Source organism: Capsella rubella, unplaced genomic scaffold, assembly GCF_000375325.1.
Source record: "Capsella rubella cultivar Monte Gargano unplaced genomic scaffold, Caprub1_0 scaffold_6, whole genome shotgun sequence".
Classification (NCBI taxonomy): domain Eukaryota; kingdom Viridiplantae; phylum Streptophyta; class Magnoliopsida; order Brassicales; family Brassicaceae; genus Capsella; species Capsella rubella.
Window position 1 is genome coordinate 9,621,455 of NW_006238918.1, and position 16,355 is coordinate 9,637,809.

A 16,355-nucleotide genomic window follows, 5' to 3' on the forward strand; every position below is an offset into this window, starting at 1 on the left:
TTTAACCTAATTTGTTTTTAGTAATAGATTTTTTTTACCTTTTTTTTTTTTGGTATGATATTTTTTACCTAGTTGAACAATAATATAATTATATTTAAGACTAAATTTTCTTTGTCAATTCTTATTATATTTACCACTAAATATGAAAAGGCATCAGTGAAGTTTAATTCTACTAAAGATTTTTTAAAAAAAAAAATTTATAGGATTTTGTTTAAATATTTTTTATAGGTTTTGTGAGTGTTATATGACTGTCATTAACTCATGAATCCATCAAATATAAAAAAGATTTGCTCAACCCATTTAATTAGTTTCATCGATCAAATGGTTAAATAGTTTGTCTCATAAACACATCATTAGTTTGTGTTTTCTATTTTTTCATTGTAGCAAAGTTAAACTAAAAGAAATCAGACAACAAATCAAAACGTCCTGGTGAAATAACTCTCAAGTCCAAAAAAACATTCCACAAGAAAATGTATCCATTGGTTTTAAGAAAACAGAAGGAGTCGTTCGTTCATCATAATAATATCAAAAATCAAGCTTTCGATTTCTTCCCTTTGGTATCGGCAACTACGGGCTTAGCTTTGAAAGGCAAAAACGTCTCTCCTCCCATGAACGGCTGTAGAACCTCGGGGATATCGACACCACCCTCTCGCTGGTAGTTCTCGAGAATGCAGCAAATGGTCCTCTCTGTTGCAGTAAGTGTAGAATTCAGCATATGCACATACTGCTTCGTCTGCTCGTTGCTCTTTTTCTGACCGTATCTGATCTCTAGTCTCCGAGCCTGGTAGTCTGTACAATTAGAACATGACACAAGCTCTCTGTAAGTCTCCGACGAAGGAAACCAAGCTTCCAAGTCGTACTTTTTTGCAGCTGCATCGTTCAATGCTCCAGAGACGATTGACACAATTCGGTATGGAAGCTTTAGCTGCATAGAAATCACACAAGTTTGACTCATTAGAAAACTATTGAAAAAGAAACAACTGTTTCTTCACTTAAGATATCGGAATTACCGCTTGGTAAAAATCTTCAGAGTTCTTCATCATCTCATCAAGCATTTCCCATGAGGCATTGTCATTAGGACTAGTGATGCAGAACTGTTCGATTTTCTCAAACTGGTGAACACGGAAAATACCAAGTGTGTCTCTTCCATGCGAACCAGCTTCCTTTCTAAAGCAGGATGAGTAACCAGCATATCTGGACCAAAAGCATTATAATGTTGGTGGTATATCCAATACATGAAAGAAACAATAGTCTTAATGCTGCGAGTAGGTATTACTATACCTTAGGGGAAGCTCAGTAGGATGAATCCATTCATCAAGATGGTATGCACAAAGAGGCTGCTCAGCAGTTGCAATAAGGTATTTGTCATCTCCTTCACCAGTCACCTATACAAAACAACAATCTTCTCTGAATAAAACTACTCTGACAACAAAATTATTACTCAAAACGTTTTGAAATGACTAAAGACCTTGTAAAGCTCTTCATCAAACTGCGCCAATTGTGCGCACTTGGCCATAACATCCTTCCTCATGAAATAAGGAGGCTGCAATCCCGTGAATCCTCTCTTCTTCAAGAAAGTCAACCCAAAGTTGATAAGAGCTTGGTTAAGCATCAATCCATCTCCTTTTAGGTAAAAGCCTCTAGCTCCAGCGATTTCAGCACCTGAAAAGCCAAAACAGCATTACAATGAAACCCAATCCAACAAACACAGAATAAGGAGGATGCCACATTGTCAGCCAAAGCTACCTCTTTTAGTATCAGCGATACCAAGAAGCTCAACAAGATCCACATGGTTTTTCAACTTCAGACCAGGAGAAGGAACCAGCCTTTCACCCCATGTTTTAGTCACTAGATTATTAGCCTGCAAAATGAAAACACACCACAAAACTTATAGATTTCTCTCATCACCACCATGAGGACAAACTTTGAAAAAAAACCCAAATGGCACAAAACCTCGTCCTTATCAATCGGAACAGAGTCATGAATCAGGTTCCCAACTGTCTCCAATTTAGCTTTCAAAGCAGCATAAGCTTCACGAACTTCAACTTCCTTTTCAGTAGAATCTTGTTTGTTTTTCTCAGTTTTCTGAATAATCTCAGTCGCATCTTCTTTTTTCTATTCCAAACAAAACCAAAAATCAAAAATTTCTCAAACAATTCCAAATCCTTAAGTAAGAACCCACTACGGATCTAAGATAAATCGACTAACAATTTTGAGCTGCGCGACTTGCTTATTCAGCTTATTGAACTCTTTTCGAAAGCTCTCAACTTCAAATTGACCTGAAAGTTGCAAATAACATTTCATAAGGAGACCAAAACGATTGAGAGAGCGATGCTAAGAGGGGAGATCTAGATAGTTACGTTGACGCCATTCTTTGTCGAGCTTAATAATCTCATCAACGACTTCAACGCTGGCGAATCTCCGACGTTGTGATTCTCTGATGATCTCTGGATTGTTACCCTTTTCTTCTCGGAACAAATTGATATCCAACATGATTTTTTCTCTCTGTCGATCCAAAACCTCTAATGGAAACTTTTGAATCCAAGCTTTTATCAAATCTGTAAGAACAAATCCAACTTGAGATTGAAAGAGATGGAGAAGAAGAAGAAAGGGGAGTGTAGCGGCTAGGGCTTTTGAGAATTGTTTTTTTATTTTAATTATTATTTTTAGGTAAATAAGAAACGATGCCGTTTTAAAGTTATCAACCACAAAACCGATGCCGTTTTAAAAATCTCGAGTAAGACCATAGAAGACGATTCCGTTTTAAAGTTCTCGAGTAAGATCATAGAAAACGATGCCGTTTTTAACGATCTCGAGTATGACCATGGAAAACGATGCCGTTTTAACGTTTTCGACAGTAGGTCTTACCCGGACCCAAAAATCCGATATGAAACCGATCCGAAAAACTTGATCTAAATCCGAACCCAAAATCTAGAAATATCTGAACGGGTTCTATATTTCTAAAAATCCGAACCCAAACCCGAACGAATATTCGAATACACCTATAATATAAATATAGAATAATAATTTATTAATAATATATAGGTATTTGTAATAATCTAATATCAAATTATCCAGTTTTTGTATATTTTAGATTGTTTTAAAGTTATAACTCTTATTTAAATAAATTTAAGTAAATATCGGTTTTGAAAATTTTAAGTAGTTTGGACATATTTGGATATTCAAATTTTGAATTTTGAGAATTTCAGGTAACCCAAACCCAAACCCGAACCCGAACCCAAAATTTAGAAATACCCGAACGGGTTTTATATCTCTAAGGGGGTGTAATTGGATGGAGAATTTTAAGGGATTTTAATTACCCGTGGATTTTAAAGTTCAATAGCCTTTAAATACAATTAAGATGGATTTGGTCTGAAAGAGATGAAATACTTTGAAAATTGTTAGGATTGTGTTTGTACGTGTTTTTAGATGTAAAATACATTAAAATCTTAAATGAAACAAAATCCATTGAAAATTGAATAACACTTGTTTTAAAATACTTTAAAATACATCCAACAAATGTTAAATCCAATAACAGCAGATTTTATTGTGGTTTTTAAAATACATCATTAAATAACGCTAGATTTTGAAATACATCCAAATCAATTAAAATACAAGGTTGAATAACACCCTCTAAATCCAAAAACCCTACAATCCGAAATACCAGACCCAAATCCAAACCCGAACGAATACCCGAATGTTCAGGTATTCGAGTATGACCATGGAAAACGATGCCGTTTTACGTTGTCGAGTAAGACCAAGGCAACGATGTCGTTTTAACGTTCTCCAGTAAGACCAACGATGTCGTTTTAAATTTCTCGAGTAAGACAATAGAAAACGATGCCGTTTCAAAGTTCTCGAGTAAGACCCTAAAAAACGCTGACGTTTTAAAGTTCAGACTCGAACCAGACCCGCGCGGCTGGCTCCAATGCTGTCTCGTTGCGTTACGAAGACGAGATTTTGCAGCGCCGGCGTAGCCAGGCTAGTATCTACACGCGTAGATGGTTCAGATACGTCACCATTATCGAAGGAGATACTGAGAAAGACTGGTCCACGACGACGCAGCGTTCCATCTCTGATTCAGGAACGGATCGAATCTGGCCGCGCCGTCACGTTATCGGAGCTCCGGCTTATCTCTAAGCGTCTCATTAGATCTAATCGCCATGATCTCGCACTCCAGGTTTGGAAAGTTCAGATTATTTTGATAAAAGTTTCAGATTTTGTGATATTTTTTGATAAAAGTTTCAGATTTTGTTAAATTTGTGTAATCTTGGTGTATGTATAGATGATGGAGAGGATGGAGGAGAATCAGAAAGATGTTCAATTTAGTGATTATGATATTGCTCTTAGATTGGAGATGATTATTAAAACTCATGGTTTGAAGCAAGGAGAGGAGTATTTTGAGAGACTACTAGATAGTTCTGTGTCTATGAGAGTAGCGAAATCAGCTTACCTTCCTCTTCTTCGTGCTTATGTGAAGAAGAAGATGGTTAAAGAAGGAGAAGCTCTCATGGAGAAGCTGAATGGGTTGGGGTTTCTTGTTACTCCACACCCGTTTAATGAGATCATGAAGCTTTATGAAGCTAGTTATCAGTACGAGAAAGTTGTTATGGTTGTTTCGATGATGAAAGGGAATAAGATACCGAGAAATGTTCTTTCGTATAATCTTTGGATGAATGCTTGTTGTGAGGTATCTGGTGTTGCGGGTGTGGAAACGGTTTATAGGGAAATGGTTGGTGATAAGAGTGTTGAAGTTGGGTGGAGTTCGTTGTGTACTCTGGCTAATGTTTATGCTAAGGGTGGTTTTGTTGAGAAGGCTAAGTTGGTTCTTGAGAGCGCGGAAAAGATGTTGAATAGAAGCAATAGGCTTGGATATTCTTTCCTCATCACGCTTTACGCTTCTTTAGGGGATAATGATGGAGTTGTTCGTCTCTGGGAAGCTTCTAAATCGGTTTGCGGTAGGATTAGTTGTGCGAATTACATATGTGTATTGTCTTCCTTGGTGAAAATTGGTGATCTTGAAGAGGCTGAGAGAGTGTTTAGCGAGTGGGAGGCTCAATGCTTTAACTATGATGTTCGGGTCTCCAATGTTCTTTTGGGTGCGTTTGTACGTAATGGACATATCCGGAGAGCCGAGTCATTGCACACCCGTGTACTGGAGAGAGGAGGTAATCCAAACTACAAGACTTGGGAAATTTTAATGGAGGGATGGGTGAAATGTCAACATATGGACAAAGCCATCGATGCTATGCACCGAACGTTTGAACTAATGGAGAGATGTCATTGGAGACCATCGCAAAACATCGTCATGGCGATTGCCGAGTACTTTGAGAAAGAGGAGAAAATTGAAGAAGCATCTGCATATGTTAGAGATTTGCATCGTCTTGGTCTTGCAAGCTTACCGGTATATAGATTGTTGCTTAGAATGCATGAACATGCCCAGAGCCCAGCTTCTCACATCTATGAAATGATGAAGTTAGACAAAATCCGAATAGAGTAGTTAAGAAAGATTATCAAAGTGAAAGCAAAACCATTTGTTTGATGTAACAAAGGTACTGTACTACTGTATATATAATCCACAACATGTTTTGCTGAGAATAACTATTGTCATTTCATTTATCCCATCCATTGAATTCTACAATTGAAACACAACAATTTCAAAAGACAAAAAACTAAATTATCTTTGATTGTTTTCAATCATTTTCACATGGTAACAAAGCAATTTTACATTCAACACATCATTTATAAGATTAAAAAATTGACTCTTTGGATTTCTAATTGCAGCCTTGTTGAAGTACATTTCTGCAAGTTTAAGAATGGTGAGAGGGCAAATCTGATTTTCCAGTTTGATCAAAAGCAAATCTGCGCTCCGTTACCACCGATGGAGGCTGTGAAACACTGAAAACCGCTAGACTCAAGTTCCTCTACCACTTTGTCCACCACTGTCCCTGAAACCAGGTCATTTTGCAGAGATGGATTCATTATAAACCAAGAAACAAGAGCCCAAATTGAAAAAAAGGATGAGTGAAAATTCCTGAAAAAGTATACCGGTTGGTAATAGAGTGAGGACACAACCGCCGCCACCAGCTCCTGTCAGTTTGGAGACAAGCTTGTGCTTGACCGTGGTTTGGATCACAGTCTCGATCGAGCCATGGCTAACACCCATTGACTGGAGCAGACCTTGGTTCATCTCCATGAGTTCTTTTATACTCTCTTCTTTCTCTGTAACCGAGGTCTCGTCTTTAGATTGAATGATCGCAGCAAGCTCTTTGCTTATAGAATCCACGGCGTTGAACACCGAGTTCATTGCATCGGGATGTCTCACCGCTCTCTGTGACACACCAGCGACCAGAGCTTTTGTGTTGCGCCCAACTCTAGTGTTGGTGATCAGCATTCTCAGAGGCATGTTGGACTGTAACCGAATTATCTCGCCTGAGCAGAACTTGATCATGTTGCCTGCAACCACAACGAAATAGAAATGGTTTTTACTAACATCTAATTGAAATTTTTGATCCGAGGATTTGGAGTTTTACAGTTAGAACAAACCGTATGCACTGACAGTGTTGTCTATCCCTGAAGGTTTCCCATGGATGATCTTTTCACCTTCAAAAGCCCATTTATTTAGCAACTCAAGATTGGTTTCATCTAGAGATGACCAACCATTACCATGGTTTTTGTTTGAAATAGAAGAAGCGAGAAGAGCAGCTGTGAGAGCTACACATAAAGCTGCTGATGAACCGAGGCCAGATCCGTATGGAAGCTCAGAGTTAATGACGACTGTAGCTGATTTAAACCTAAAAAAAACAAGATTCGTGAAACACAACAAGATGAAGAACTCGAGGATAAAATGTCCGCAAGAACATAGAAATGCAACTACTTTTAATTATATCTACCCTATAATTCTGGTGTATAACCAGAGAAATGTGGAGATCCCAGAGGAGAGCCAGATCTTTTCCTTTGGAAGATTTTGTTCTTCAATCAAAACTGCAATTGATTTAAGGGTCTCGTCTGAGCAAGAAGACGGAGTTGAACGACACAAAGTGCTTGAATCATAAGGAATTGCTTCTTTGAGTCTGTCTAAGGACCAGGAAAACTCCAAAGAAATGTCTTTGAGCTGAAGTGTAAGCCTATCATTGTTCTCAGCTGTCAGAAAAAAACGAAATATAATGCTTCAGATTTGTTTCCACATTGGGACAAAAGAGTATCATCCCATAAAAGCAAGAGAAGAGAGAGAGTCATTTGCCACAGATCTGCCTATTGACTTTTACGAACACACATTTTCCATAGATAGAACTCACAAAATGAAATATAGCAAATATTCCATCTTAATGCAGCCTCAAGCCCTTTGATTGTATAATACTATTACTTGATGACATTAGCTTACAACATAGAAGAATATAGCATGAACGAACATTCAAAGTCTAGAACCACAAATCAGATTTGAACAAGTATAAACTCATGGGATCACTTGCAGGGTTTGGTTAGTGCTGGACCCAGTTAACTAGAGAAACAAGAAATGCTATATTCCCAAGTGGATTAGAAAAAAAGCATAGATCTTTTGCTAATCAATCTCTATATCAATTCACATATGAGTTCAATCCAATAATTACAGGTTTGGTGATCTCAAGGAACCTGATTGAAGAGGAAAGCGGATAGTAACATAAGTGTAGAGATCAATGGCTGCAGCTACAGCCGTGGATCCATGGACAACCGCGTGTTCGCCTGCGAGTATGATCTTCCCAGGAGCTCTAGCTTTCACTTCCATTTTCCTAAGTCAAACACACAAAAAGTGAGAAGCTTTTGACAGTGATCAGAACAATAACAAAGGAAACAGAGAACAAGAGAAGATCTTATATATATACTCAATTCCCAGATTCCAACAACTTATAATAATTGAACACAACCAACCACTCTGGAAATAATATAAACAATATGCTCCTCAAACGTGGATCAAAATCAAAAGGGTATTATTATAATTGGCTCATATAGATCTGCATTTACAAGAAAGACTACAAATTTATCCACAAAAATGGTAAATGTGATGAATCAGATCAAAAGCTGCTCAGATCGATCACAAGTTGGGATTTTTTTTAAAGTACAAAAAAAATAAAAACCCAATTTTTTTTTTCTTTCTTCTTCATCTCCTTCTCCTTAACTTCATTTTCTTACCTAGCGCGAAGAGAATTGAACAAAAACTATGGCAAAAGTTCAATAGACAGCAACAACGTACCTAGAAGATGGAAAATGTCTGAAACCTAGAAGATGGAAAATGTCTGAAAGCAACGAGAATCGTGTTCAATTAGGATGATGATAGTGGTTTAACATTCCCGGTTCGAACCGAAATGTAATTCGTCTCGGTTTAAACTCGGTTTATCAAGAAATTTTCCAGTTTCAATTTGAATTTTTGTCGGTTTGAGTTTGGTTCGGTATGGTATAAAGAAACAAGATCCCATACGCATAAGCCAACGGCTATTTCTTTCGTCTCTAAACCAAACTATGATAATTGGGGGATGAGACGAAGGAACAAGAAGACCAGGAATTGCGGTTAAATGACTCTTGTTCATCTGACATCGCATCTCAATGGGTTTCATTTGCTTAATCCATTACAAAGTCCGAGACTTTTGTCGCTGTCTCGAGTCTCTGTATCGATTTCACATCGAACCCAGTTGCAAAGTTTGGTTCTTTGTGCAAAGAAGAGGAACAAAGGAGTTGGGTACAGAAGAATCATCACGAGGTTTCTCTTCAATTCACTCTCTTTACTCTCCCCTGATCTTTTACCTCAGCCGTTGGATCTCGTCATTGCTGATTTGGGCGGCGTAGATGGAGGAGGAGGAGGAAGAGGAGGAGGAGGGTTAGGGTTTTGGAGAGGATGGGGAAGGTTTGATGGATGGAGAAGGAAACGTAACAGAGTACCAATTTTGGTTTTTGTTTGTGTGGTTCTATGGGTTTATGGTTTCTGTAGAGTCTCTGGGATAGAGGTTAAGAGTGAACTGGTTTTGAAGGTTTTAGGGGTTTGTTTATTTGGTGTTACTATGGTGAAAGAGTTGAAGAGAGAGGCTAGATTTTTGGTGTTTGGGTTTCTTCTTTGTTTCATTGCTTCATTGGTTCTTGGATTCAAGAGAGAGAGTTTTGTCAAATTAGCTTCGAGAGTTAGATCTTGTTCTTCAGTTCTTTGTAATAAGAGAAGTCGTAGAAGAGTGTATAAATAGAGAGGAAGAAACTATTGATCTTGTTGTTTCCTCCTTATCTTTCAATTGAGATTTTTTTTCTTAAGTGTGCTTAATAGTGCTGATTTTGTTACCATTGAACAAAATCAGAGAAGGTTATGATGAAGCAGTTTAAAAACTCAAGTCATATAGAAAGCTTTGTTCCTCTAAGCTTTAAAAGAATGGTGCCATGGAAGGAAACTCCATGGTTTGAAAATGATCAGAACTCAAAGTCATATAGAACACTTTGTTCCTCTATGCTGAACTCGTACCTATCTTCACGACTTGACAACAGACCAAGTTGTTAGCACTTGCTTGTTTTGTTTGTACATGTTCTAATGAGTATAAGGGGATGGTTGATTTCGCGGTTAATGAATGCAATCAAGACGATTGGGTATATGCAGTGTAATGGTGATATGAAGCTAATCAAAGAGTACATAAATTGTTGGCTTATAGTTCATTCCAAAACAATGTTCTCAACTTAATGACAGTATACAGTAGCTAAACATCTGAAACAGAACTCTCTTCTTTCCTAGTTTAAGAGATTTTTGTTAACCTTAGATGATGCAGGAGACTCTTCATCATCATCTGTACGTATTGGGTAACCGATAACCAGACATAACTATTTTGTCAGCAAACATCTTGCCCGTCTTGGGCATTACATGCCAGTGCAGAGTCAAGTTGAAGTCCTTTCCTCGGAGGTTGTGTCCCTAGAAAGATCCCAGTCACAAAAATCAGATACTTTCGTGAAGAAGTACATGGAAGACTGGTGTTTCGAGAGAGGTATATAGAAAGTGCTTCATGTACCTGATCTATAAAACGGTACTTGTTTGAAATTTGTATCCAGAACTTGGCATGCTCTTTCTCGGGTATTATGGCATCCCATAAAGAAACCTGAGAAAAATGTCAAACATTCATGGTAAATCAACAAAAAGGGTCCCAATCAAATTTACAGGCATGAAGAAGGTATCAACACTAAAACCACATAAACCTTGAACTTGTTCTTATACCTCGACAAGAGCAGTAGGCTATATAAAGTGTTTGGATCAAAGTAGATTTATACCTGGTTCAGGGCATTCTTCGAGGTTTCATACTCTGCTGCTACAAAAGCAAATACCTGCAAATGTTTTCGTTAGTGTTGGTTTTGAGCTTATCTGACTATACAGAATGAGGTATACAACAAGACAGTATGTAACACTGAGAATACTTCAGCTTATAGCAATGGAGATGGATTAGTGTAGATTCGAACACTATACCTGCTTTGTGTTCCAAGTAAATAGTGACTGCAAGTCTGCTGTTATGTTCAGTGTCAAGCTGACCTGAAACACACATAAAATGCTAAGCAATTCGAAAAAATGCAACAGATAAAGAGCAGCCTAACAACTCAAAAGTTAAGACAAAATCCACTAGTGTATGTATAAGCTAGAGAATATAAATATATCAAGTCTGGGGTATATTAACCAACCTCAACAATCTGAGTTCAATGACTTTCAAGAGTAGGCTAATGTAAAATCTTTATATTTTACGAAAATGTCTAAAGTAACAGTCACATCTGAACCAATGAATACTATGGCTGTCAAATTCAATGAATACTAAAGCTTAAGATGGCTATCAATAAAATCCCATAACAAAAAGTGCAAAGTTAGAGGTCAAGACCTTAACTTAACCCATTAACCACAAGAATTCAGTATACCAGAACTTCAAGTTTGGAATCTTCTGATGAAATAATAATCTATGTACCCACTTAGAATGCCCAGATAAACATAACTCAGAACACTGAACACAATGAAGCATATATATGAGAAGGCACAAACCAAGCAACTCTAGCTAATAGAAGATAAAAAAACCTAAGTAGAGGCAAGACCATGAAACCTCACCTCATCATTTCCATGGGGTTGCTTCTGAAACCAATTGATATTCAAAATCTGCAAAACCACAGCAAAACTCAGTGAACACAAAAATTCCCCAAAAGAGCTAAACCATTACAATTTTACAACCACAAATGCCAGAATCCAACAAAAACTAGGGATCCAAAACAACTTGAAACTACAACGCGTACACATAGATCCATGATACAATAAGAGATCTCTTCAATTAGAATCATACATACACATTTACCTGGATCTGAGCAGAGGGAGTTTGGTTACTGAAGTTATCAGAGAAGGAAGCAATCGCACAGATGAAAGCTAAAATCGTAACGGCGAATGTGAGCAGAGCATTGGCTCTGTAACCAAAAGAATGCATCCTCTTTCAACCAAATCACTCGAATTCGATCTTCCCCAAAACCTTGGCTCTGCTCCGAGGAAGAAGATGAAGGTTAAAATTTTTATTTTTTTTTGTCTTTTCCCCTTATTAGAGTTTATTAATTTTTCTTTTATATTTATTTGTTTATTTTCCTTTACGCTGTGTATAATGTGATTGGCCGAGACACGTCGAGTATATACAATTGTGATTTAATCATATGAACCGACATTCCAGTTTACAATAGCACCGGTTTAGAAAATAATTTATCGGTTATTTATGTTTTAACCGATGGTTTACTGCAGAGACGATCTTTTTAACTAAAATATTTATATTTTAAGTTTCCACCAAAAAAACATTGTTTATATTTTAAGTTAACCCCTAACAGATTTTGTGTTTAGTCAAACCGTAAGAAAAATATAATCATATTTATGTGAATTCAAACCTCTTCAGATCATATTTATATAAAATATAATAATATTTTAAACCTTTTTAGAGTAATATATGTTATATTTCAAATATTTAAATTGTAACATATGCAAAAATTAGTACTTTTACTATATGTAATAATATAAATTAGAGTATACTTTGAAAGTGATTGTTCTGAACTCATTGATATGCTTAACGGAAAACTTCATTGTACTTCAATCAAAGAGATTGTTTTAGATATTATTTATTAGACAATTTTTTCACTGAAATTTTCTTTGTATTTGCAAACAGAACTTGTAATGAAGCTGCCCATAAATTAGCTAAATTTGGCTGTTTAGATAGAATTTCCCTTTGTAATAGTGTTTGTCCACCAAGCTGGCTTCAACATCAATTGTATTTTGACATGATTAATTCTTAATAAAATCCTCTTTTTTTGAAAAATAAAACAATATTATATAAATATATGGGTGAATTAGCTCAATATTCATTTTCAATAAAACAATGAAGAATATAGCACACTAATAGATAAAATTAAGTAAATAACTATTAGGTAGTATAAAAAGACCAAAAAGGACATAACACAAGAAAGCACATATTGTTGAGGAGGTGCTCAGTGGGTAACGTGTAGTTCTTTAAAGTTTTACTAATAACTAATTACTATATAGAACGTTTCATTACTATATAGAAATGTACCAAAATGTCCATTTTAATTTTTGATGGTTTAGTGAGAGTGATGGATGGTTGTCAAAGTGGTGGTGGTCGGAGATGGCGATTGGAGTGATGCCGGTGGTCGGAGGTGGTGGTGGTTGGTGGTCGAAAATGGTGGTGGCAGGTGGTCGTGGTGGCCGACGGTCAGAGATGGTGGTGGCCGTTGGTGGAGGTTGTGGTGCCCGGTGGCCAGCGGTGGTGGTGACCGGTGGCCGCAGGTGATGGTGACGGGTGGCCGGCGGTGGTGGTGGTGGTGGATGGTTGTCAAAGTGGTGGTGGTCGGAGATGGTGATTGGAGTGATGCCGATGGTCGGAGGTGGTGGTGGTTGGTGGTCGGAAATGGTGGTGGCAGGTGGTCGTGGTGACCGGCGGTCAGAGATGGTGGTGGCCGTTGGTGGAGGTTGTGGTGCCCGGTGGCCAGCGGTGGTGGTGACCGGTGGCCGCGGGTGATGGTGACGGGTGGCCGGCGGTGGTGGTGGTGGTGAACGGTGGCCGGCGGTGGTGGGGACCGGTGGCCGGCGGTGGTGGTGACCGGTGGTTGGAGATAGCGACGGTGTCTGGCAATGGTGGTATAGATAGGAGGTGATAGAGGTTGTTGGAGGTGAGGTGGTGGTTGGAGGTGGAGTGGTGGTGATAAGAAGGTTTTTGATATTAATATTGTAAGTAGTATATATATATATATATATATGAATAAAAAAAAATTCATTGTTTGACAAAATATATATATGAATAAAAAATAAATAATAAATAAAAGAAGAAGAAGACAAAAAAGCCAAAAACTGTCACTAATACATATAATACATAGTATATGATAGTTTGATGGTTAGAGTGGTTACACAATGAATTATAATTTTTTTGTTGGTTATACACTGCAATTCCCCTAAATATATTTGATAGATATACGATTTATTAGGAAAGATTTTAGGTAATTTTGTTGATATAATAAATATTTGTTTCCCATTTTCTATTTTTTTTGTGTTTTAATTTTTAAAAAATCATTTTTCTTTATTTATTTATTTATTCAAATGGCAAGGTTTTAATTATGAAAATTTTACAAAATAAAAATTTATTAACCAAAATGAAAAAATAACACTGGATTTTTTACGAGTTTATATGTCGGTTTTGGTTTATAATTTAGATTTTACAATTAAAATTTTATATATATATATGTATATATGTTGATTTGAGTTTCTAAACAAATACTAAGATTTATTTTTTACAGGTAAACGAGATTATATATCGGTTTAGATTTATAAAGAGGATTATAGTTTAGATTTTATAATTAAACGAAGATTAGAGGATTAGAGTTTGGATTAGAGTTTATATTTTACAATCTTATAATTTTACAATTACATCATACTCATGCTTTATAAACTCAAACTAACAAATAATCTCATTTAATTATAAAATTTAAACCCTAATTCTCTTTTATAAACACAGAACAATATATAACCCCATTTAATTTTACAATCTAAATTTGAATTCTCTTTTATAAATCCAACCCGATATATAATTTGCTTTAATTGTAAGAACTAAAATCATACTCCTATGGGGTAAACCCATGAATTTTAAAATTGTATTGAATTTTTAAAAAAAAAATGGAAAAAGTAAAAGAAATCATAGTTTTGGAAAATTTCAAATTCAATGCTACTATCAAGAAAATGTCATTTTTACATTAATTTGTCCATCCTATTGTATCATATAAACTATGGTTTTCAAAGCTAGTCATTACATAACAAGATCAAGACAAGTGACAAGTTATTGATATGAGATTACTGCATGTGTTAAAGTTAATCATTAAAAAAACTAAAACGTACATAATTGTGACACAAGTCAAGCTATTGATATGAGTTTACTATACATGTTAAAAAAATTCCAAAAAAATTAGGTGAAATTTCAAAAATACTCATTTTCAAATACCGCTTTTCAAAAATATCCCACTTTCAAATTACATCAAAACCCACTAAAATTTTGAAATTTATCAAAATATGTGTGTAAGGTTATATAAATATACACAAGTTACATTTATATGTGTGTAAAATTTTTTATTTTTTATAAACAGTATAAATACCTTTTTAAAAACTTTTAAAAACCTTGTAAAACTCCTTTAAAACATTTGAAAACCTTATAATTATTTCGATCAAGCCTCCAAGTAGTAGTTATTATCTAAATGTACCTTATAAACCATATATAAATTTATAAATTTTCAAAATTTCTCAAAACTCTAACATGATTAAGACAAATCGTTAACATGTCTGATTATGATACCAGTAAAAGAAATTTAAAAGCTATAGTTAATCTTATATATCTATATTAGTAAAACAGAAGTACAAAATAGAATGCGGGTCGGGTCAAGAGTAAAAAATAAACCCAATTTTAACAATTGGATACTTCAAAATTGGATATTAAAATGGGTTTGGATACATACATTGGATACTTTCCATATTTAATTTTAGGATTATATTATTTCCATAACTAATTTTAGGATTTCCTAATATTTATCTAACTAATTTAATATAATACATTAAAAAAATTATTATTCTTCTTTCATTTTTATTTGATCTTTTTTTTTGAATTTCTGATATTATACTAAATAATAATAAAAATTCAAATTTTTTAACTTTTTCTTGCATACTGCAATTTAAATTTTTCAAAACGGACATATAATACTCAATTACACTCGGTTAAATATTTTGGACAATGATTTAAAATCATTATAAGTATGACCAATATTAAAACTATTGTTACATAAGCATATTTAAAATATTTGTTTTGAGACATAGATGTAAATTTGGAGACATGATTTTTATTGATAAAATATTATATATCAAACTACGTAAATTTTAGATAGTCCACGGGTAGTTAGTTAAAATCACAATTATAATGGTAAAGCGAGTTATGAATAATGTTTTTACGATATGAATTCTGTTACGGGTTGGTTCTTCAAAAAATATATTGTAAGTGTGTAATTTTTACGTCTATTCCTACTTATATTACAAAAATGTTCAAATTGAACAATTTTCGATAAATATTCTTCCGTGCTGTTAAATTTTCACCCTTTTTTTAGTTATATCAAAACTCAATATATTATTATTTACTCGCTATTTTTTCTTGATTATTTTATTTAATCTTATTATACAAATATATGATTCACTGTAATCGACTACAGTGTAATAAAATTAAAATGTAATATAATTTAATCCGTTAAATTTTTTTTTTGGTAAAAGGTTAAATAAATTATTTTTTAAAAAACCATTAAACATTATAAATAAGTAATTATTTCTCCCGCGATGTAGCGCGGGTCCAAACCTAGTAACTCTTAAAATTACACAAATACTATGTATATATTAATAAATAAAATAAATTTTCTACTTAAAAATGGACTGTTCACTTAAGGGGGTGTATTGAAAATGAAATTTTAAGAGATTTGAGTTTTTTTTAGTTTTTAAATGATTTTGATAATTATATGGAAATTCATATGATTTTTGTAAAATCCATTCAAATCTCACCTAAAACCATAGGATTTGGATTTCTGTATTTAAAACTAAGGAAAAACTCAAAAAATTAAATCATTAAAAATCAAATCCACAGATTTTTTTCAATAATAGTGGATTTTAATGTGGATTTTGAAATCATTAGTTCAATAACAGTGGACTACATAAGACTTTTTTAAAATTCTTCTTTGAATAACACTGGATTTGTAAGTTTTACACAAATCTCTTAAAATTCCACTTTCAATACACCCCCCTTAATAAAATAAGAAATTTAAAA

At 34.8% G+C, this 16,355-nt stretch overlaps 6 protein-coding genes across 7 annotated transcripts; 3 read left to right on the forward strand and 3 right to left on the reverse strand.

Moving 5' to 3' along the window:
* Positions 1-407: 407 nt before the first annotated feature.
* Positions 408-2,606, reverse strand: LOC17881991 (serine--tRNA ligase, cytoplasmic). The gene is made up of 8 exons (XM_006287665.2): positions 2,361-2,606; positions 2,209-2,279; positions 1,954-2,115; positions 1,747-1,861; positions 1,469-1,662; positions 1,282-1,385; positions 1,011-1,194; positions 408-925 (listed from the first exon to the last, which is right to left on the reverse strand). The coding sequence occupies exons 1-8, from the start codon at positions 2,491-2,493 to the stop codon at positions 533-535; spliced, it is 1,356 nt and encodes a 451-aa protein (XP_006287727.1). The 5' UTR covers positions 2,494-2,606; the 3' UTR covers positions 408-532.
* A 1,312-nt stretch (positions 2,607-3,918) lies between these two features.
* Positions 3,919-5,619, forward strand: LOC17882876 (pentatricopeptide repeat-containing protein At5g27460). Its single transcript, XM_006289816.2, has 2 exons — positions 3,919-4,180; positions 4,286-5,619. Exons 1-2 carry the CDS (start codon positions 3,929-3,931, stop codon positions 5,498-5,500), a joined length of 1,467 nt encoding a protein of 488 aa, XP_006289878.1. The 5' UTR covers positions 3,919-3,928; the 3' UTR covers positions 5,501-5,619.
* A 40-nt stretch (positions 5,620-5,659) lies between these two features.
* On the reverse strand, positions 5,660-8,278 carry LOC17884476 (mevalonate kinase). Of its 2 annotated transcripts, none has more exons than XM_006286457.2 (6): positions 8,231-8,278; positions 7,633-7,769; positions 6,894-7,143; positions 6,547-6,794; positions 6,049-6,456; positions 5,660-5,948 (listed from the first exon to the last, which is right to left on the reverse strand). In XM_006286457.2, exons 2-6 carry the CDS (start codon positions 7,763-7,765, stop codon positions 5,851-5,853), a joined length of 1,137 nt encoding a protein of 378 aa, XP_006286519.1. In that variant the 5' UTR covers positions 7,766-7,769; positions 8,231-8,278; the 3' UTR covers positions 5,660-5,850. The 2 variants fall into 2 exon arrangements, with proteins under 2 accessions (XP_006286519.1, XP_006286520.1); XM_006286458.2 differs by having other exon boundaries at positions 8,256-8,264.
* A 233-nt stretch (positions 8,279-8,511) lies between these two features.
* On the forward strand, positions 8,512-9,273 carry LOC17882327. The gene has a single exon (XM_006288565.2). It carries the CDS (start codon positions 8,550-8,552, stop codon positions 9,207-9,209), a length of 660 nt encoding a protein of 219 aa, XP_006288627.1. The 5' UTR covers positions 8,512-8,549; the 3' UTR covers positions 9,210-9,273.
* A 330-nt stretch (positions 9,274-9,603) lies between these two features.
* LOC17883618 (signal peptidase complex subunit 3B) lies at positions 9,604-11,549 on the reverse strand. The gene is made up of 6 exons (XM_006288735.2): positions 11,325-11,549; positions 11,084-11,131; positions 10,463-10,525; positions 10,270-10,323; positions 10,014-10,100; positions 9,604-9,916 (listed from the first exon to the last, which is right to left on the reverse strand). Exons 1-6 carry the CDS (start codon positions 11,448-11,450, stop codon positions 9,791-9,793), a joined length of 504 nt encoding a protein of 167 aa, XP_006288797.1. The 5' UTR covers positions 11,451-11,549; the 3' UTR covers positions 9,604-9,790.
* A 1,092-nt stretch (positions 11,550-12,641) lies between these two features.
* On the forward strand, positions 12,642-13,034 carry LOC111829923. The gene is made up of 2 exons (XM_023780036.1): positions 12,642-12,785; positions 12,855-13,034. The coding sequence occupies exons 1-2, from the start codon at positions 12,642-12,644 to the stop codon at positions 13,032-13,034; spliced, it is 324 nt and encodes a 107-aa protein (XP_023635804.1).
* The last annotated feature ends 3,321 nt before the right edge of the window (positions 13,035-16,355 follow it).